The 23,139-nt window shown below is 40.1% G+C and overlaps 1 protein-coding gene across 1 annotated transcript; it reads right to left on the bottom strand.

The window, feature by feature from the left end:
* Positions 1-21: 21 nt before the first annotated feature.
* On the bottom strand, positions 22-3,161 carry LOC107819958 (uncharacterized). Its single transcript, XM_075227747.1, has 3 exons — positions 2,611-3,161; positions 1,075-1,826; positions 22-838 (listed from the first exon to the last, which is right to left on the bottom strand). Exons 1-3 carry the CDS (start codon positions 2,932-2,934, stop codon positions 436-438), a joined length of 1,479 nt encoding a protein of 492 aa, XP_075083848.1. The 5' UTR covers positions 2,935-3,161; the 3' UTR covers positions 22-435.
* Between the last annotated feature and the right edge of the window lie 19,978 nt (positions 3,162-23,139).

The following is a 23,139-nucleotide window of genomic DNA, read 5'->3' on the forward strand; positions in this document are numbered from 1 at the left end:
TATCATTAATAATCATAGTCTTTTGATATTTTGCCTCTTCCTTGGTACAAACAACTAGCTTAAGATAAATTTACACCGTGAACTAGAATTTTTTGCACCAGTTACTACTATAATATATTACAAACTGATATAATCTTTACAAACTCCATTTGAAAATAATAAATAAATACACCTTAGAAATTTTTTGCAACGGTACAGTTGTCTCCGTGTGACTTATATGTTACACGTTCGAGCCATGGAAGCAGCCACTAATACTTTTATTAGGGTAGGTTGTCTACATCACACCTGTAGGGGTGCGACCCTTCCTCGGATCCTGCATGAATATGGGATGCTTCGTGCACCGGGCTGTCCTTTTTATACAAACAACACAGCGAGAAGTGAATTTCTGTTTGTTGGATTCTATGTACAGACAGTCTAAAATTTTGTCCGAGGATTTCAACAAATTGCTGAAAGAGGTCTATGCTCATCGCTCTCAAGTAATAAGGCTTGTTGTTCTTCAGATGGAAAATTGCTTGTTTCATCAATCTGTTGCAACCGGGCACGATTCCTATCTTGTTGATATGTGCAATAGAGGAAGGAATATATGAAGCAACAAATGGCCGATGGAATGCCTATTGCTGAGTAGAGTGCCTTGGCAAGTGAGGCAGCATTTTGTCTCTCTGTTTCAATTTCTTGAGAGTCTGTTGATCCTTTTGGAATTGGTTTATAACCAAAAACTTGTTGAGCTAAAGTACCAACCACCAGAGGAGCAAAGGATGCTATTATTGTCTCAAAAGATCGATCCAGAGCGTAAATGCTTGTCCGAGCTCTCTCAGGGACTATCTCAGCAAATATTGGACTACAGAAAACATGACAAGAGAGTAAAACAAACAGAAAAAATCTCAAACTATTCTGAAGGGCAGCCAGGTGCACTAAGCTCCAGTTATGCGCAGGGTCCGAGGAAGGACCGGACCACAAGGGTCTATTGCACGCAGCCTTACCCTGCATTTCTGCAAGAGGCTGTTTCCACGCCTTGAACCCGTGACCTCCTGGTCACATGGTAGTAAATAATATATTGGATCCGAGGAGACATACTTGTTTGTTGCTGAACCACACCATGATATGATTAATCCCATGATGATCAAGACTAAACCATGCAACAAAGCTGTTTTAGGATCATTAGGCAATAGCAACAGTAGAATTGCAGCTAAAGGAATTCCTGAGCCAGAGCTAATCTGAGCTAGAAGAATTCTACCAGAATTTGGAAAGTGGTTGGCCAATACATCCCCCATGCGCCCCCCAAACAACGCGCCAAGCGACAAGGAAACTTGAAACAAAGTCCAGAGTAGAGCTGTTGTCTTATGGGAAAAGCCTATAAGCTCTAACCACATAGTAACAAACGACAACGATGACCAAGAGAATGTCCCGGAAACCCCTTGTGCAATAATTATTTGGAAGGAAGGTATTTTGATTACTGCTTTCGCTTCTTTTAGCAGTTCAATGACTTCTTCTTGAAATGGTTTCAGTGCAAGTTGATCTTTTGCATTGACATCTTTGTCAAGGAATCGCGGATCATTGGCAAAGAGACGGACTAAAAAACCAACGATTACACTTATAAAACCAACCAGATGGAAGGAGATTTTCCAACCTGGGATTCCCATGAATGATGTTTCTGCTATTAGCACAGCCAAAATCCCACCAAGAATTGAGCCAAAATTTGATGTTAGTGCTAACCATCCAAAAGCTGTACCGCGGTTGCCATCATCAGTTGAATCAGCAACAAGAGATTGGATGGCTGGTATGACTATTGCAAGTCCTATTCCATTCAATCCTCTGGCAATTGCTACCTGTTAAATGACATTAGATTGCTAATCATACTGCTCAAATTCACAAAAGATGAAACTTTATTCATGTCATGTATCAGCAAAGAAATACTAGCTAGAATGGTAACAAAATGCAAATGTCATCATATTAAAAGATGATGATTTCCATCATCTGCAGATTAAGATAAGAAAATACTACAAATGAGAAGATTGAGGGAGTGCTAATGATAGTTCAATAACTGCTTATATTTTTCATAGATCAGTTTGTATTACTTGGGAAGAATAGATCCCCCCTCCCCCCCCCCCCACAACCCAAACAAACTTTCTACTACGAACCTTTCATTTATAAAGAAAACATTGTCCAATTCTGCAATTCCCCATATTTTAGTTCTATGCGATTAAAAGTTTAAAGTTTCCAACCATACCAGACTGCAAATAGACCAGCTTATTTCTTGATTCCCCTCTCTTTTTCATTTTTCTTTACAGAAACCACTTTTTGAGTTCAATATGTTCTGTTCTTTGACCACTTCTTGAGTTCAATATTTATGTTGAGTAATGACTAACCAAGAAAAGAGCAAAGACTAGTTTAGGTTTCTTGAGTTGTTCACTGGATCTTAGACATATTTATGAGACTTGAATCTGCTTTCCTAACGAGATGAGGCGGAAAGCAGTGAACAACTCATTTTGAAAATAATTTATTTTAAAATTCTCATTTTACCTTATTGACAAACTTTTATAACTACAGAAATGTTATGGCATATTGAAGACGACGAATTTCAGAAAACACGAAACAGAGAGTAGAAGGAACCTCCGTAAAGGTGGAGGAAATGGCAACAAGGAAAGTAGCAGCAGACCAGAGAAGAGCGCCAAGAGCTATGACATGGGCACGGTTATGACGAGCAGCAAGATATGCAGCAAGAGGATAACAAAGGCATTGAACTAATGATCTAAAGACAGTGAGAGAGCCAAGACCAGTGGGATCAGTGTGCAAATCTTTGCCAACTTCTTTGTAAACTCCAGGTAATAAAGATTCATCAGCTCTCTCCATTATACCAGCAATATTTACAAGTACTAATGTCAATGTATCCGATCTCAAGTTCTTGAGCTTTACCATTATCTCCTCTCCCGTCATTTAGATTCAGAATTCAGACGTCGTAGATTCTGAGTTGAAAAAGTGTTTTCTTAAAATGTACGTCTAATTTCTCTTATACATATAAATATATAGGATTGGATTTTACATATTTGAGTTCTTCCAAACATGCGAACTTCGTAGGAGTGTAGTGTGTTGACAAGCAAGCTTTGTTTCTTTATTTGAAAGCCAATGTACAACTTTATCATGACATCATGACAGGTGTGATGTGTCCGTGCCCGAAACTCGTATAAAATTGATATATAGATCAGTGTCGGAGCCAAGATTTTCATCGAGCAATTCAGAATATTAAAAAGTAAACACAAGAATAAGTGAAGAGGGATTCATAGACAATTTATGTATAAAAAATAATCTAACTTATATATACAGGGAATTCGGACGAAGCCTTTACGCCAACCGATCCAGCTCCCCAAAAACCATGGAATACTTGACAATAGATACTAAGGGACCCACAGTGTTGACCTAGAAGATTTTGGGTAGTTTTCAAATGGATTTTCTTACGTTTTTCATTTATTTTATTCATTGATATAGATGGCGTTTACGTGACGGTTTGGACTAATTGTGTGCAAAGCAAGATCTTATAGAAGTGGGTTTAATTAAAATAATGAAGGATTCAATTTACATGCACTAATATTTCTATAAATTTTATCGATAATTTAACTTGTTATAACATTGTTTACCCTCAAAATCGGATAACAATTAAATTTGTAAGTGGTTTTAAGGATACGCGGATTAACTTGATACAAAGCGATAGATTAAGTTACTATTGATTAAATAAAAAATAAATAAATTCAAACCACACAAGTTGGATAGTTTCAGCCTTAGTGAAATAGTCACTCTCGAGCCGGGCTCACCACGACCGGTACAGATGGGAAAGAGCTAGAGCTAGAGACAGAGAAAATAATAATATATTGCTTTTGAGTGCGTGTTACCGTGTACTTCATAAATTATCAGACCCCCTTTATATAGTAGGGGAGTCCTACTTTAGGTATAACTCTATAAAAGATAAAAAAATCTTTTGATTCACTGATTGACGGTTCCTTATCGATACATGTCGAGATCCCCGCCGAGATATTCGCCCGGTTAAGGATATTTCGGCTTTCTGTTGCCTTTGCTGGATTGTCTAACAATGCTCTTCGAAGTCGTTCGAGGCTAGGATCGATTCCTGGACCATGGCCTCGATATTCTCGGGGGCAAGCGTCATGCCCCCAGGTTCTGGCCCGGTGGGACATTAGCTCGATTTCGGTCCCTTGCCGCCATGTCTCGAGCCGGCTTATTTTGTTGGAGGCCGGGATGTACCATGAGCTCGATTTCACCCGCATACAAATAGTCCCCTTATTTTTCGGAGAGTAACGATGAGAAACGACATGAGCTTCCGATTCTTACTTCGACACATCGTGACAGAAACAACAAAACATCTGAAATGTCTCGTCAGTCAAGTCATAATGGCATTAAATACGTGTTAGTCGCCGGTCGGCCATCCTTGGGCGTGAAATGCCGCTGAACTACTATAAATACCTCCTCCTTTATTCATTTTTACTTTACATCAAACCTTCTACCCTCGTACCTTCAGGATTTCAATACTCTTTAGCACTTTTACCCCGGTTATTCGAGGTCCTTTGCAAGAATTTTTACCCATCATCTTCTCAATCCAACTAGTCTAATCCTTCAACTTCCTTTCTTTCTTTTTCTTTCTCAAATTTTCCTCCATCTTCATTTTCTAAAAGAATGGCAAGGACTTCCAAAACTGTTCCTCAGAAAGAAGCTCATTCCACTTCGCGGTCGGCTATTGAGGCCAAGGAGACCACTTCGCGTGCGACCATCGATGAACCAGTACTCGAACCCCCTTTGAAAATGTTCATCCCCGGGGATGTTCGGTCGACGTCGATTTTAAGGTTAAAAAGCCTTCCTCCGTACATGGTCGGTATGAGGAGGTTTCGAGGTACATCTGCTCGATTACCAAAGAGATCCTCCCTACGGTCCGAAAAGACTGCAACTGGGCCGATAAGGACATAGTGGTCCCCGACTCCGATGAAGCCATTACCACCTATGTCGAGGGATACCTAAGTATTTACACTTATCCCATTATATTGGGCCCGGTGGACCTGGTCATTTTAGATTTCTGCAGAATGTACAACGTGTGCCTAGGCCAGATTCATCCATCGCTTTGGAGGATCATGATCCTCCTCTGGTTCTTTGTGAACAAAATCGATGGGTGCTCGTTCACCATTAACCATCTTCCTTGCTTATACAGTCCTCGAATCTTCCGGAGGGGTTGATAAAGCTTGTGTGTTGGGCCAGTAAAGCCCCATTCTCAAGTATTGATGAGGACTGGGATCGGGGCTGGCAAGGCCATTTTGTCCGAGTGAGGACTTCAGACTTGATCCCAGTTGAGTGCAGGCCATTTCCCGAGAAGTGGAATATGTCACGTAAGTATAACTTAATTTTGAATGTCGATTTTATACTTACTTCTCTTTTCCTTATCGGTGTTTTGTGGTGGTGCAGCCGTCGCTCGGGTCCCAAATGCTGTCCCTCGACTCAAGGAGTGGGTCGAGGGTATCGTTTCTCAGATGCCCTAATCCGAGCGCTCATAGCGCAAACTCTCGAAGGGATGTTAGGAGGTCCATTCCCATGGTGACACTTCTTTCCCAAGTAGGTTGTATTAGGACTCTCTTTTTAATATTAAGCCTTTACTCCATTTACTTATTTTTGCAGGTTTATCAAAGGATGTCGAGCTTAGGCCTCCAGCCGGTGGCGAAAACTTACCTGCCAAGTCCCCAGCCCCGAGACAGGCCGAAGAAAGGAAAAAGAAGAGGGCTCCGAGTTCCCCGAGCTCGAACAAAAAGAAAACAAGGAGAAGGCTGGTGCAAAAGTCGAAAGAAAGCACCAACGCCCGAGCACGAGCTTCGGAATCGCTCTATCGGCTGAGGGACGAGTCCGAAGAAGAATCTTTTATTCTGGTGTCCTGCGAGCCGTCGTAGCTCGAAGAGCAGGGGGCCTCTGAATTAGAGATCCGTGAGGCCAATCTGCCTCAAGCCAGGGGGTCGATGAAGAGACCGGGGCCGAGGCTTCCTAGGATGCTGACAAAACCTCGAAGGAAAGCTAATATATAAAGAAAAAAAAGGCATGATTTTTGTATAAAGAATTATTGACTTTCCATTTAAATTGCTTATGTTTAAGGATTAATAATTAATATTCCTATTTTAATGGAATTGTGTGCTACAAATATAAATATTTTTCTGCCACAACTATAATATTGGGTTTTATGCTAAGAATTTGTTATATTTCCTTTAAACTGTGACAGTTATATAAAGTTCCCCTATAATTACTAGGAGTAAAATCTAATGAGTAATGAACACCAATTAATATTAGGGGCGGCAAACGGGCAGGTCGGGTCGAATGTGGGCGGGTCAGAAACAAGATGATACAAAAACAGATAAATTATTGGACCTGATCCATATTTAACACGGATAAAAAATGGGTTAACCGGCGGATAATATGAATATCCATATTATCCATGACATTTTGAATATGATCATTTTTTAAAGAATTCTCAGTCTCCCAAACTTGAGGAACCCCCAATTTGAGACTTTACAAATGTAAAAATTAAACCATCGGTTATTCATTTTCTAAGTGGATAAAATGATTCTTATCCATATTTGACCCGTTTTTAAAAAGTTCATCATCCAATTCATTTTTAATGGATAATATGAGTGGATAATTATTTTCTTTTTAACTATTTTGCCACAACTAATTAATAGGAATTGCATGTAGCATCAAATCACCAAAATATATAGTATTCCCTCTATTTTATTTTATGTATCTTAGTTTGATTGAATCACGAAGTTAAAAAATAGGGAAGACTTTTAAATTTTGTGGTCTTAAACTAAAGATGTGTATAATACTATAATATATCAAAATGGCTCTTTATGATCTAAAATATGTCACGGGGATATTTGAATTAAAGAATTACTAATATAGAAAGTTTAATTCTCTTTTAAACATACTAAGTACGTGCATTTAATCAAAAGTTAAGCCCGCGAACTCAACCTGTATAGCTCACCAGAAAAAGTGACCAAAAGGTGATATAAGAAAAGGATCCAATTTTGAATTTGAAAAACGAAAGATATATCTCATTCAAATTTCACACTGAGCTTTTGATATATGCGTCTCAGTACTAGTCCAAGGAAGGAGAATATTCAAAAAAATCAAATATGGATTCCCACCAGGTTGAATCGAGCAATAGCTTCGCGATCGATAGCTCAGTGAGGTACGCCACCCGCCCTACTTCTAATGATAGATAAAAAAGGTGGGATAATAGTGGGCTTTAGTATTCGAACCTCAAATCCGGACCTGTTCGACAAGACCAGATCTATCAACAAATCTAGGTCCAATATTTGCGGATGACATGTTTGAGTTGTTCATAGCTCATTTGATATTTGAACAAAAAAATGGGTTTGACCTAACATAATTAGAACTATTGAAAGATCATACTAGCAAGTGAACTTGCTATATTGCTAAAATGGGTTTTCCCTTTTCTGTTTCTTTATGGTACTATATTGCTCCAGATATTAGCTGGTAACGTGTGTGTATTACATTAACATAATTTTTGGAGTTTAGTTCCAAATGTGACTTGAAAATCCCAGTTGGTTTTGATAATCAGCAAAAATCATCTAGTATTGTAATTAATTTCCTTGCAAAAAAGTGAAGACTTGAAAAAATAATTGAACTAGTGTCACAAAAGATTAGGGCAGCCCGATACACAAGGCATCCCGCGTTCACGCAGGATCTAGAAAAATCCACCCTAATACAAGTATTAATAGTTGTACGCCGATCCAAAAGATTGAAATGTCAAAAACAAACTAACATACATTATTATAAACTAGTGAAATTTCCCGCATATTATTGAATTTAGAAAAGATCATTTCATATATTAAACGGCAAAGGGTCTGATATGCCCCTCTACTATTATCAATAGTTTAAATAAGTCCTCTGTTATACTATTAGAGCAACCAAGCCCCTGACGTTATACTATTAAATACAAATACTCTTATTTTAACAGATGGGCCACGTGGCAACACCAAAATTATCCGGTTAGATTTAGTATAGATCCAACCCAACCCATTACCCAACCCGATCCAACCCTTCTCCAAAATATGGACTGTCACAGACCATTTGGTCAATTTACCCTTTTTCTTTTCACTCTCTCGAAGCTCTAAGAGACCGTCGGTAGTGGTGACCAGTGTTTTAAAAGGCGTGGGCGTAAGGCGAGGCGTTTTACATATGCCTCAGTGGGGCGTAAGCCCCATAGGTATTTAATTTTTAATATTTTATAAAATAATATAATGATAGTTAATATGTATAAACATGTAAAATTGCATAAAAATTGAAGAAAAATATATATATGTGTGCTCCATCCCTACAAAAAACTAATCAAAACAATCTATTATACGTTACTTACAAGCACAAGTAATTTGAGTCTAAAAGAATAAAATTTTCTATATGGAGGAACAAAAAGGATGATTAACCTGCAATTTGAACTTTGAATTTGCTGCTATGTAGAAAAATATAGTTCTCTTTGTATTTGTAAAAAAAAAAATATTCGTTGCTTTTGGGAGATATTAGCAGGCTAGCGGACAAGATAAAAACTTGAAAAAATCATGAATTAGGGATTAAATCAATAAAAAAAGGCCTTTACTTTTAAATTTAATACTTTTGAGTTCCTTTTTAAACCTTTTGAGTAATTACCAAACTGACTTTTGAGAATTTGGGTATTATATGAAGGACTAATTTAACAAATTTTATTTTAATTTAAAAAAACCTATGGGGCTTACTCTTTACTAAAAAAATACGCCCCGAATGCCCGAGGCGTACGCCCTGCGCCCCACACCATTGCCTCGGGGCATTTTTGGTACGCCTCGCCCCGGGGCTCGCCCCAGAAACGCCTTTTAAAACAGAGGTGGTGACTCCAAACTGCCGATTTCATATGATCTTGGTGTAAAGGTCAGTTTTTTCTTCATTAAATTGCTTGAGTTTAGTATTTGTTGATCGATTTTGCTGATTGCTTGTTATATTATTCTAATTTTTAGTATTTTTGTTTTAGTTTTGAGGTGGTCCCGATTTGTAGTGGTTGCATGCTTCAGTTATGCTAATAAATTCGTATGGGTATATATCAAGGTGGATTTATTGTCTTCTGGTTTAGAGTTTTTTCTCAGAGGTGATTTCTTAAGTGGATTATGATTTGATTTTTGTCTTACTGGGAAAAATGCCTTAGTTTTCTGTGATTTTGACTGAGATTTAGTACTTTTTCTTTGTTTATTAGCTAAGGTGGTCCTAAATGTAGGACCCTTGAATGCAACTACTTCATTAAACTATTCTGGTGGTTGAATTTTAGTGCATCTTTGCCCTCTTTGTCAATTTTTTATGAAGAGGTAGCCCACAAACTGAACTTTTTGTGGATTCTTTTGTACATGTTTTATTTCTTTATTCATGGGACCCTCTGTCTCACATGTCATTTTCTGCCTATATTTATTCCTCTCTTTTTTACTTTCAGTTTATATTGGTTCTTTTACTGTTTGCTAACCATTCTTGTTTGTTATATTTACTAAATTATTGGAGATGGTCTTAGTTGATTTAATATTCAATTATGAAGGTGAATGGGTTACACATCCTGAAGTTGTGTACACAAAGAATAAACTGCACACTTTTTCAAGGTATGATTCAGACTTGCTTTCTTATATAGATATAGAATCTGAATTCATAGTTGAGCTAGGGTTTGTAGGGGTTCAACAACTTATAGTTGTTGGACCTTCTGGTAAATTGTATGAGGTTCAAGGGAATGTGGGGATTAGACAGTTGATATCCTTGCTTTCTAATGAATATAATGTAGTGAACCTATATGATGTGGATGAATGTGACCCCCTATTGAGTGTATTCCCAGTATTGTTGATTATGGTGAATCATATCCTTGTTTAGATGAGGCTGCTACTGACTGTAGCTTAAGTGAATTAGGATCTGAATCTAGTTTTGATTCTGAGGGATGTGATTCTGAAGAATTATATTTACTCAAAACACACAAAAAAAGAGACATAACTGAGAATCTGAATGATTACAAGGAGATATATAAAGGCATGGCCTTTAAGGACATACCAGAAGCTAGGAAGTTTATAAAGTTGTATGCTCTAGCCAACAAGAAAGTCTTAAAATTGAGGAAGAGTGACCCAAGGAGGGTGAGGTATAGATGCATTGTGGGTTGTCCCTTTGTTTGTTTAATATCCAAAGATGGTAATGCAGGGGTTACTGTAAAGACATTAGAGTCAGAACATATTTGTGGCACTGTTCAGCACCACAAATGACTCAATCAAGTCAGGAAAATAGATTTAGCTTCATGCCTACACCTAGAGTTGGTCAATCAAGTATGGTTCCAAATTTCCCAGAGATGGAACATGATGAAGATGTTGTGGTTAGGCCAATGGTGATATCAGAAGTCAAGACAAGACTTCAACTGAGGAAGCAGGTAAACTTACCAGCCGGGACAAGATCAATCAACTTTACTGGTGATCACACTAGTGTTAGTGAGCCCACATATCTTCCATATTCACCAGCAGGCCTGATGTGGAAGGGTAAAGCAGCTACAACTTCAAATCAGTTAGAAAAACAAAGACAACAGAAGATTAAGAAGCTGAAGATAAGAAAAGGAAAATGATCAAGTTGTTATATGTAGTTTTGTGTTTATTTTGGGATGTAATTACTGCAAACTTAATGACAGTCTCATGTTTAATGTTTTGTTAATATTGGTATTGGTAACTGAATTGGATGTCATAGTATGATTTAGGTTGTGTTAGTTTTTGGGATAATAGTTTGACATCCAATTATCAGTTTCACCTACTAACTTTACTATTTTTGGTGATATGTAATTACTGCATTGACAGTACTTCTGATATATAATTTCTGCATTGGTGATAACTGTCCAGATTTTACTGTATCATAGACTAAATTAACTGCATTAAAGTGGATGCCCAGACTTTTACTGTTAGTGAAATGCCCAGTTTTACTTTGCATTAGAGCCATAACTGCCTAGTTTTTTACTGCATTAGAGCCATAACTGCCGAGTTTTTTTTACTGCATTAGAGCCATAACTGCCTAGTTTTTTTTTTTATTAAAATTCACATTATTCTATTAAACTGGGCATTAACATGCCATATGAAGAACTATATTTAATGATTACAACCAAGCTAACCAACACAATAAATTCGAAAATGAAAAGTGTACTGCACTACACAAAATGCCATAGTGCACTACACAAAATGCAGTCATAAAAATCTGGATTACAACCAAGCTGACCAACACAAAACATTCATGAAAATTTGGATTTTACAACAGTTAACTTCATCAAAACCCTACTGCACTACATAAAATGCAAAATTCATTTCATCAACAATGCCACAATAAATCCGACTAACAATGCAAATGCAACCATAATGAACATCTTCATGTGCATCACTTTCACTTCCATCTCCCTCACTTTATTTACTTCAACATCATTTATAGCCTTCAAAATATCAACTTTTTCCATCAATTTGTCCCTTTCAAGCTTGCACGCATCCAACAACATATTCAGTGTCCTGATTTTGACATTGGTAGCATCTAATTTAGACTTGAAATCGATGATTACTATCAACGCTTCGTTTGGGAGGGCTTCGTCTTGCCATTCCCAATATCCACATGACTCGTTCTTACAAATACAATTAATAACTATGTTAAAGAGTAGAAAAAATAAAACTTTAAATACATCGATGAGTAATGAATCACCAACGAAATTCACACTTACTTCAGGTTTAGCACACTTGTAGAATCTCCTTTCGGGGTTGTTTGTAGTCATTGAAGTGAAGTTGTTTGCAATCTCCTCACAGTAGCACCTCTTTCTCGATGTAACACTAGAACTAGATATCGAACCAAGACTATCATATGTGTTGGTCGAAGAAGAACAAAGAAATTTGAATGAGAAGTTATAGCATTTGAGTTGTGGAAGAGAGGGAGGGACATGTGCAGATATGAGTGAACAAATTAGGGTTCACACATTAATAAGGGTGAAGGGTCTAGTATTTTAGGGTCGGGTTGGGTAATGGGTTGGGTCGGATCTATACTAAATCTAACCGGATAATTTTGGTGTTGTCACGTGGCCCATCTGTTAAAATATGGGTATTTGTGTTTAATAGTATAACGGCAGGGGCTTGGTTGCTCTAATAGTATAACGGAGGGCTTATTTAAACTATTGATGATAGTAGAGGAACATATCAGACCCTTTTTTCGTATATTAAATCGAGGTAGAAGAGATATTTTTTGTATAGACCCAAGAATTATTTTCCCTATTAACAAATGATACAGAAAAAAAAAGCATCTCAATAAGTTAACACACCATAGATCCTAAGAATAGATAAATTTAGGGGTGAAAGGCAAAGAAAAATGGGAAATTATTTTCCCATTTCTATTTTTTCCTTGTGTGTTAGGAGGGAATGGGAATCTAGAAAAAAAAAACACTGTTTTTCGTTTAACATTAATTGCAGAGCCTACATGAAAATATGCTGAAGAATTAATCAAAAACTAAATGATGGCACAATCACTAAAACAAATTTGTACTCTCGCCATCTCATGATGAATGTCCCATAGTTACTCGGTTGAAGTTTGTATACTGTCAAAATCGAGTCTGGCCTTCTTATGACTAATCGAGATTGGAACATGATGGTCCAAGGTTCATCATTGTAATATCGAGCCATGATGCGAAGTTAGGTTATCGAGCTCGATCCCCAGAGACAGATCAAGATCGAGACTGATCAAGATCGAGACCGAATCAAGATCGAGCTCGAGACCCAGAGACCGATCAATACCGAGACCAGACAAGATCAAGATCGAGTCAAGATCGAGCTCGAGACCCAGAGACCGACCAAGATTGAGATCGAGCCAAGAAACAAAAGAGTCGTTATAGCCGCAATTGGAAAGAGAATCTCGGCAAAAATCACAACTCGAATCAAGGAAAAGCTAATTAATTAATGTATAATGAAATTCCCACTATGTAATTTTAATTATATCCAAAATAGAATTCCCCCACTATATTAAGAGTTGTTATCATTTGTAACAGGAACACATTCATTCTGAGATATATAGAAAAGAGAGCAAATACTATCCTTTTGGCCTTTGATATTTAGTCATATTGTTTCTTCTACCAATCGTTCTTCACTCAATTTGAAGGTGATAAAACTTGAAGGCTTAGGCCAACTAGTTCATTCGGTTTGCATTCATTTCTTTTATAACTAATTTCGATATTCATTTACATATCTTTCCCAATTTGTATCAATTTATATCATGTATCCTTAAAACTACGTATAAATTTAACTCTATCCGTTTTTCGGATAAACAGTTTGGTGCCCACCGTGGGGATAAGGATAATAGTGATTGTTTGGTACGAATCTCTGTAAAATGCACTATTTTACACTTGCTCTTGGAAGTATCTTTGATTTCAGGTTAGAAATGACGAACTCTCAATTAATGGCCCTACCTATCGACAACGAAGCTGGCCATTAAGATGAGAATAACAACTTGACGCCCGGGGATGAAAGGCCACTAGTTGATCCCATTGGAACTCGGGTCGCATATCCAATTGATGTTAATTCATATGTGGCCATTGAAGCGAACCAACATTCTGACCCCGAAAACAACATTCATGGTGAAACCTGATTTGCACTTCGAAATACCCAAAATGTTTGAGAAGACGAATCAGCCTGTGTATGATTTTGAAATATTGCAGGCTCAACAGGTAGCGATAGCTCAGTTGCAGAGCCAAACCCATACATCGAGCAGGCCCGAGCCCGGTCCACCCCGAGAAGTCACCCACAGAACGGGGCCAGTTGTAGTAAGGAAAAATGAACAAGAATCGAGGATTAACCCAAAAATAATAAATATGCTCGAGGAACTGACAAAACTGATAGAGTTAGGAGAAAAGAGGATTGAAGCAAACAACAAAAAAGTAGAAACTTATAACTCCAAGGTTGATCAGATCCTAGGGGCACCACTAATTTGGAAGGGTTTGGATTCCAAAGAGGTCATACACCCCCCCCCCCCCCGAGGGCAGCTCCCAAACCGATCCCCAAGAAGTTCTGCATGCCCGAAATTCCTAAATATAATGGAACGCGACCCAACGAATATGTCACCTCCTACACATGTGCCATTAAAGGGAACAATCTAGAGGATGACGAGATCGAATTCGTATTATTAAAAATATTCAGGGAAACCTTGTCAAAGAGAGCAATGATATGGTATCATAATTTACCACCTAACTCTATCGATTCGTTTGCCATGCTTGCAGATTCTTTTGTAAAAGGGAACATCGGAGCCACAAAGGTCCAAACCAGGAAGTCGGACCTTTTCAAAGTAAGGCAAAAAGATAACGAGATGCTAAGAGAGTTTGTATCTTGTTTCCAAATGGAACAAATGGATCTACCACCAGTCACGGATGATTGGGCTGTTCAAGTTTTCACCCAAGGACTAAACGAACAAAGCTCAATGGCTTCACAACAGTTGAAGCAGAACTTGATTGAGTACCTGGCTGTTACCTGGGCCAATGTATATAATCGATATCAATCGATGTTTAGAGTCGAAGACGACTAGTTAGGTTCTGGGTCAGTTATTAAAAGGGACATCGACCGAGAACTGAGGTCAAGTAGGGACTGATATCGGCCGTATAACGGAGATCGTAGGGTTAGCGAACCAGGACGCAACTCTGTGCGAGGTGAAAGGAGAAGTGATCGAGGCCAATGGTATCTAGGGCTGCTGAACAAGAATGGTTTCGACAGGCATACCGGACCTAAGAAAGCACCGCGGTTATTAGATTATAACTTCAACATTGATGCATCCGTCATCGTGTCGGCTATCGGACGCATCAAAGATACTAAATGGCCCCGACCTCTGCAGACTGATCCAGCCCAGAGAAATCCCAATCAGATGTGCAAGTATCATGGCACCCATGGCCACATAACGGAAGATTGCAGGCAGTTGAGAGAAGAAGTAGTCCGGTTATTCAATGAAGGGCACCTTCGAGAGTTTTTAAATGATCGGGCCAAGAATCATTTAAAAAACAGAGAGTTCAATAGACAAAACAAACAAGAAGAGCCACAAAACATTATCCACATGATCATCGGAGGGATCGATGTCCCCCGGGGGCCAGTGCTTAAACGCACTAAGATGTTGATTGTAAGAGAAAAGCGATCTCGAGCTCAGGATTACATACCTAAATGAACCTTGCCCTTTAATGACGAAGACGCAGAACGAATCATGCAGCCTCATAACGAGAAAATGTAATATTTGTACTTATGAATAAAATTCAAGTTAAGCGTGTGTTAATTGATCTAGGTAGTTCGTCCAACATCATTCGATTGAGGGTCAGAGAGCAACTCGGTCTACAGGACCAGGTCATGCCCGCAACCCTGGTACTTAGCGAATTCAATATGGCATGTGAAACTACTAAGGGCGAGATAATTCTTCCAGTAAACATGGTCGGGACCATCCAAGAAATGAAGTTCCACGTGATCAAGGGCGACATGAGGTATAACGCCTTGTTCGGGAGGCCGTGGATCCACATCATGAGAGTAGTACCCTCTACCCTTCACTAGGTTCTAAAATTCCCAACACCAGAGGGATTAAAAACAATCTACGGAGAGCAACCAGCCACAAAGGAAATGTTTTCCATCGATGAAGTGATTCCGATATCATCACTCTCATCGACAAAGGGATCAAATTCGAAGGAAAAATGGGATACCAAATAGCAATCACAAATGCCGGCCTCAATCCAACTAGAGAAGCAGAAGATTAATGAAGATGATGATTATGGGATCCCTCGATCCTTCATGGTCCCCAATGATTTCGACGCTACCAAATCAACGATCAAAGAACTGGATCAAATCACATTAATCGAATATCTTCCCGAACGAAATGTATACCTGGGCACGGGGTTAAGTCCCGAGCTCAGGAAAAAGCTTATTCAATTTCTTATAGCCAACATGGACTATTCGCTTGGTCTCATCTTGACATGATAGGGATCCTACCGAAAATCACCACTCATAGACTAATCTTGGATCTGAAATTCAATCCGGTGAAGCAAAAAAGAAGGCCCCAGTCCGAAGTCAAACATGCCTTCATCAAGGACGAGGTAACCAAACTTCTCAAAATAGGAACCATTCGAGAAGTAAAATACCCCGAATGGTTAGCAAACGTGGTGATAGTCCCTAAAAATGGAAACAAACTTAGAATGTGTATAGATTATAAAGACTTGAATAAAGCAGGCCCCAAGGATTCTTTTCCATTACCTAATATCGATCGTATGATCGATGCCACGGCCGGCCATGAGACTCTTAGTTTTCTCGATGCCTACTCCGGGTACAACCAGATACAGATGAACCCGGAGGATCCGGGAAAAGACCTCGTTTATCACTAAGTATGGTACCTACTGTTATAACGTAATGCTATTCAGTCTAAAAAACTGGTGCAACTTATCAATGCCTAGTAAACCGAATGTTCGAAGAACAAATAGGAAAATCAACAGAAGTTTATATTGATGACATGTTAGTTAAGTCCCTGCGAGTAGAGGACCATTTAAAGCATTTGCAGAAAATTTTCGATATACTGAGGGACTACAATATGAAGCTCAACCCCAAAAAGTGTGCATTCGGGGTTGACTCGGGCAAGTTTCTTGGTGTCCAATCAGGGAATCGAGATCAACCCCGATAAAATCAAAGCTATCGAGGATATCACGGTAGTGGATAATGTAAAGGTCGTGCAGAGGATAATAGGACGGATAGCCTCCCTAGGACGATTCATTTCGAGATCCTCAGATAGTAGCCACCGATTTTTCTCACTACTTAAGAAGAATAGCAACTTTGAATGGACTCTGGAATGCCAGTAGGCCTTGGAGGAACTAAAGCGGTATTTATCGAGCCCGCCGCTTCTTCATACCCCAAAAGTGGATGAACAACTTTACCTGTACTTAGTTGTCTCGGAGATAGCGGTAAGTGGAGTCCTGGTTCGAGAAGAACAAGGTACGCAATTTCCTATTTATTATGTCAGTCGGACCTTAGGCGAGACCGAAACTAGATATCCACACTTAGAAAATTTAGCGCTTGCTTTAATAAGCGCCTCTAGGAAACTAAAACCATATTTCCAATGTCATCTGATATGTGTTGTAACAACTTATGCTCTTCGATATATTTTACACAAACCCGAGCTTTCGGGTCGACTGGCCAAATGGGCCATAGAAATCACTAGGTACGATATTGAGTATCGACCCCGAACTGCCATCAAATCTCAAATATTGGCGAACTTCATGGCTAACTTTACACCGACCTTCGTACCCGAGATTGAAAAAGAACTACTGATAAAATTGGGTACATCTTCGGGAGTCTGGACCCTCTTTACGGACGATGCTTCGAACGCGAAGGGGTTCGGACTAGGTATCGTACTAAGATCACCCATAGGTAATGAAGTTAGACAGTCTATAAGAACTACAAAATTGACTAACAATGATCCCGAGTATGAGTCCATGATTGCAGGTCTCGAACTAGCTAGAAGCTTGGGAGCGGAGGTCGTAAAGGCTAAGTGTGATTCCTTCTTCGTGGTAAACCAAGTTAACGGGACCTTTGAAGTCCGAGAAGATCGAATGCAGAGGTACTTGGATAAACTACAAGTGACTCTACATCGATTTAAGGAATAGACCTTGCAACATATACCTCGAGAACAGAACAACAAGGCCGACACTCTTGCAAACTTAGGTTCATCGGTCGAAGAAGACGAACTCAACTCGGGGACTATCATACAACTCATGAGATCGATAATCGAAGAAGGACACGCCGAGATAAACTCCACAAGTTTAACCTGGGATTGGAGAAACAAATACATAGAGTACTTAAAGAACGGGAAACTTCCATCAGATCCAAAGGAATCGAGAGCTCTGCGCACAAAGGCAGCACGGTTCACCTTGTCCGAAGGCGGGGCGCTGTTTAGAAGACGTTCGATGGACCTTTGGCAATATGTCTATGATCGGGAGTTACCGACTACATCCTACGGAAAATTCACGAGGGCACTTGTGAAAATCATTCTGGTGCTGATTCGCTGGTCCACAAAGTAATTAGAGCAGGGTATTATTGGACCGATATGGGCAAGGATGCAAGAGAGTTCGTTCGAAAATGCGACAAATACTAAAGGCATGCGCCCATGATTCATTAACCCGAGGAACTACTCCACTCGGTTCTATCCCCATGGCCCTTCATGAAATGGGGAATGAACATTGTTAGCCCCCTCTCATCGGCCCCAGGTAAGGCTCAGTTTATTTTGTTTATGACTCATTATTTCTCTAAATGGGTTGAAGCACAAGCTTTGGAGAAAGTCAAAGAAAAGGAAGCCATAAACTTCATTTGGGACCACATCATATGTCGATTCGGGATGCCATCCGAGATTGTATGTGGTAATGGAAAACAATTCATCGGCAGCAAAGTAACTAAATTTCTCGAGGATCACAAGATCAAAAGGATCCTATCAACACTTTATCATCCCAACGAGAATGGACAAACTGAATCGACCAACAAAACCATCATCCAAAATCTTAAGAACATATTAACCGACGCTAAAGGAAAATGGAGATAAATACTACCCGAGGTCCTATGGGCATACTGCACAATATCGAAATCCAATATCGGAGCAACACCGTTCTCGTTGGTTTATGGCGCCAAAGCTCTGATCCTGGTCGAGGTCGGAGAAACCAAGCATCAGGTTTCGATATGCAACAGAGGAGTCGAATAACGAGACCATGAATACGAGCCTAGAATTGTTGGACGAAAGACGAGAAGCCACTCTCGTCCGATTGGTCGTCCAAAAATAGCGGATCGAAAGGTACTACAATCGAAGAAACAATCTTCGACATTTTAACATCGGGGACTTGGTGCTAAGAAAAATCACCCTCAACACCCGAAATCCGAATAAAGGGAAACTGGGTCCGAACTGGGAAGGACTGTATCTGGTTCTCGAAATCATCGGAAAAGGATCCTACAAGCTCAGCATGATAAACGGAAAATAACTACCGAGCAATTGGAACGTATCGCACCTAAAATAATACTACTGCTAAGGTACGACCCCTCCTATTTTCATTTATATTTCAAAACTAAACCTTACAGGTGTTCAACCAGAAGCAACGATGGATTCTTCAACACGAAGCCTTTAGGTCTGAAAGTACACGTTGCACTCTTTTTCCCTTAGACCGGTTTTGTCCCAAATGGGTTTTTCGGTGAGGATTGTAATGAGGCAACCATTGATCGTTCTAACGTAAAACAATTCAACAGTATCCGAGACCTCTTTACAATCAACCTCGAATATTGTGGGGCATTACCCTCGAATATCAAGTTTGATGCGAGGAAGTTACTTTATGGCAGCAGGGTCTCTATAGGAAAAAATTGTAAGGGTCAAACGGTCAAACGAACCATGACCGCGTAGTTTGCTCTAGCCCTGGCAAAAAACATGTACGCATGTATAATGATTTATAAAGAGAAGTATTCTTCTTTACAGATATCTCGTACCTTAGAAAAGCTTTTTCTACTTCATATTCTCGATCTATTATGTAAACAGGCCTAAGGGCCAACCATGACCGGAGTTCGGATGATTACCCCCACAAATCGGGGACCGCCGTCTGAAAACTCAACGAGATCGAATTATATAAACTCTGAATATCATAAGACCTCTTAGGCTACCCTCAATTTTATAGGCCAAGGCCACCTCACTCGGGGACTGACACTTCGGGCAAGCTCGAAGTAAAACGGAAAAATAAGCCCAAGAGGCAAATCCCGTATTTGACACGAGGAAGTTACTTCATGGCAGCAAGGTCTCGATAGGAAAAATTTGTAAGGGCCAAACGGTCAAACGAACCATGCCCACATAGTTTGCTCGAGCCCTGGCACAAAACATGTACGCATGTATAATGATTTATAAAGAGAAGTATTCTTCTTTACCAATATCTCGTACCTTAGAAAAGCTTTTTCTACTTCATATTCTCGATCTATTATGTAAACAGGCCTAAGGGCCAACCATGACCGGAGTTCGGATGATTACCCCCACAAATCGGGGACCGCCATCTGAAAAATCAACGAGATTGAATTATATAAACTCCGCAGATCATAAGACCTCTTAGGCAACCCTCGATTTTATAGGCCACGGCCACGACTACCCCACTCAGGGACTGAAACTTCGGGCAAGCTCGAAGTGAAATGGGAAAATAAGCCCAAGAGGCAAATCCCGAACTAAAGAGGGATTTTTATAGGCCATGACCACCCCACTCGGGGACTGACACTTCGGGAAAGCTCGAAGTAAAATGGGAAAATAAGCCTAAGAGGCAAATCCAGAACTAAAGAGGCTACGACTGAATTAACACGGATCGGAGGCGTCCGACTTCCGTAATAAAACAGGCCTTTAAAATCTCTCATAAACCAGTTAAAAAGGCTACCCCCGGCAAAATCATAAAAGGCTTCGATAATATCAAGCCTCGAAAACTCTAATGAGTACAAAAATGTTCGAACTCTAGAACAATTCCTTATTTCATGCTAAGGCATTACAAGTTTTATAAATAAAAGTCGAAAAGGGGACAAAGCCATAAACAATCTTTTTACAAAAGCCTAAGGGCTATTTTCTGCTTTGAGTTCGAGAGATCATCCTCGCTCAACTAAAAACCTATAGGTTACCTTACTTCGAGTTCGAGCAAGTACTCACTCGATCATAAGACCTAAGGGCTACACTAGTTCGATTTTAATCAAATTGTCTGAACCCCGGACCTTAGAATACAACTTCATAAATTTATAAAGAAGAAGGGAAATAAAGGCAAGGTTTGCTCGAACCCTCAAATACAATTTTATGCTAAGGCATTTTTGACCTTTGTAAAGTACAGAAAAGCAAAGGAAAAACACAAAAAACCATAAAGGCAAGAAAGGCCTTATGTTTATATTCAAAGGTTTTAACAAGAGGCCAAATCATCCCCAGAATAAATACAAAAGAAAAACAAAGAACTTAATGTCCTAAGTGGCTTGGTCTTCATCGGAGGCTGCGTCCACGAGATTTTTCCCGTCTTCAGATTCGCTCGAGCTATCGGAGTCTTCCTCAGGGAAGGCCAGCCTTCAAGCCCTGGCCTCCTCTGCCTTGGCATTTTCAATTTGGGCCTCAACATCGAAGCACTGACCTCCTCGAGAGCTTCCCTCCGAGCCTGCCATTTAGCATGTTCGACCATGCTCTTGGCTTTGGCCTGGTTGATCTCAACATCGATCCTGAACTGGTCCACTTTAGCATCAGCTCTTTTATTAGCCTCGGTCACCTCAGATTTGGCTACGACCACTTCAGATCTGGCTACAGCCATCTCAAATTTGGCCACTTCGAGTTCATTAGCCAAGCTTGCTTTATCGGAAGTGGCCAAATCTAACCGATGTTGAAGCTCCTTAATCCTCTCGATTTGCACCAAGGCATTTTCTTTTGCAGCCGGAAGCTGGGCCTCAGCCAACTCCAATTGAGCTTCAGCGACTTCCTCTTTCGAGGCGAGGATATCCATATTCGTTTTGAATTTTTCCTCCTCGGTCATTAGCTCATCTACCTGCGAATTGAGCCGTCCGATCTGTTCAAGCCTCTGTTGAACCTGCAGAATCGGATCATTAGTGGTTATCTCTAATTCATCTTCACTATTGTGGAGAATTCGGAATACCTGCTCAGCCATCTCCTCATGCTCTTCCCGAGCCGCTGCCAAATCTGCTAGAAGTTTCTCACTAAGAAGTCACTCTTTTCAGTGAGGTTTCAAACCTCAGCCTCATGCTCCTCTCGAATTCGTAGGAAGGCCTCGTGATGCAACACCGAAGCCTACAAACATGGAAAAAATGTTAGAATTATCTACAACTCTAAGTGTAAAAGAAACAGCAGAGATGCCATCGAAGTTACCCAATTCAGAGCATTTTGGGCCTCGTTGAAAAGGCAGGCGGGTCCTATCGCATTCATCACGGTTTAATCCTCTTTGGTCACCAAGGACTGAAGGTAACTAGCAATCCCCATAGGGGGGACAGAAAACTCGGGCATCCTTCGGGACGGAGAGTACTATTTTCTGCCTACGGTCTGGATCAACACTCGGGGCCGGGAATCGGTCCACCAATTTTGGGCCTGATGAAAATTCGACAGCACCCAACCATGATGTTTACTTCGGTACCGATAATCTATCAAACTCGGTAATATCCTTCGAAGCAGCAGACTCAAGCCCGTCCAAAAAGCCATGGATATCGGTCGACTCCCGAATGCCCTCATAAGAACGACCTTCCAACATGCTGGCCTCGGGATCATAGCATCCAAAAACTGAGGGGATCCAGTAATATCAACTATCCCGAGCTCATCCCTCAAAATATCTTCTGTTGCCCGAGAAGTCCTTCCCTCGGTCTCTCCTTTAACCATCTCAGCTCGAGACGGAATAGTCTTGACTTTTCCTTGTTCAGGAATTATGGTCAAAGCTCCCTTATCTACCTCCGTCGATTCGGAGGATTGGTGTATTACAACATTAGCCCATACATAGGTTAATTCCTCTTCTCCTTCTTCGGGCTCGTTCCTTATTCGGCGGATCGAGTCCAAAGGCATGACACCAGAGCCCCTCTTGGGCTTGCGAGTTCTCTTCGCCGGTTTTTTCTTTTATGAGACCGGGGAACTCGGTACATATTCTCTCTTCTTATCTTTAACCTGCTTCGGGATAGGGACCTCTTCATCACCAGATAAGGGTCTCATGGCAACATCCTCCCCAAGTCTTACAAAGGAAAAATAGGAGGGGGGGGGGGAAGGGTAAGCAAGTGAAGAAGATTGAAGGACAAACAAACTAAGAAAGGGACTTACCATGACTACGGGCCTCCCATCGACCCTTTGATAGTTCCACCCAAGCGCGCTCGGAGTACGGTCTCTGCAGCACCAAACCTTCAACCCATTGTTTAGGGTCCGAAATCGGTTCTGGCATCCGAGCCACAGCTATAACAGGAAAGAAAAAGTTGATCAAGAAAATGAAAGGCAGTCACAAATTAAAATGCTCGAAGGGAAATAAGTACTCACGGTTCATATTCCATTTCTCAGGAAATGACATGTCATCGGCAGAGA

This window comes from Nicotiana tabacum, chromosome 13, assembly GCF_000715075.1.
Source record: "Nicotiana tabacum cultivar K326 chromosome 13, ASM71507v2, whole genome shotgun sequence".
NCBI lineage: Eukaryota > Viridiplantae > Streptophyta > Magnoliopsida > Solanales > Solanaceae > Nicotiana > Nicotiana tabacum.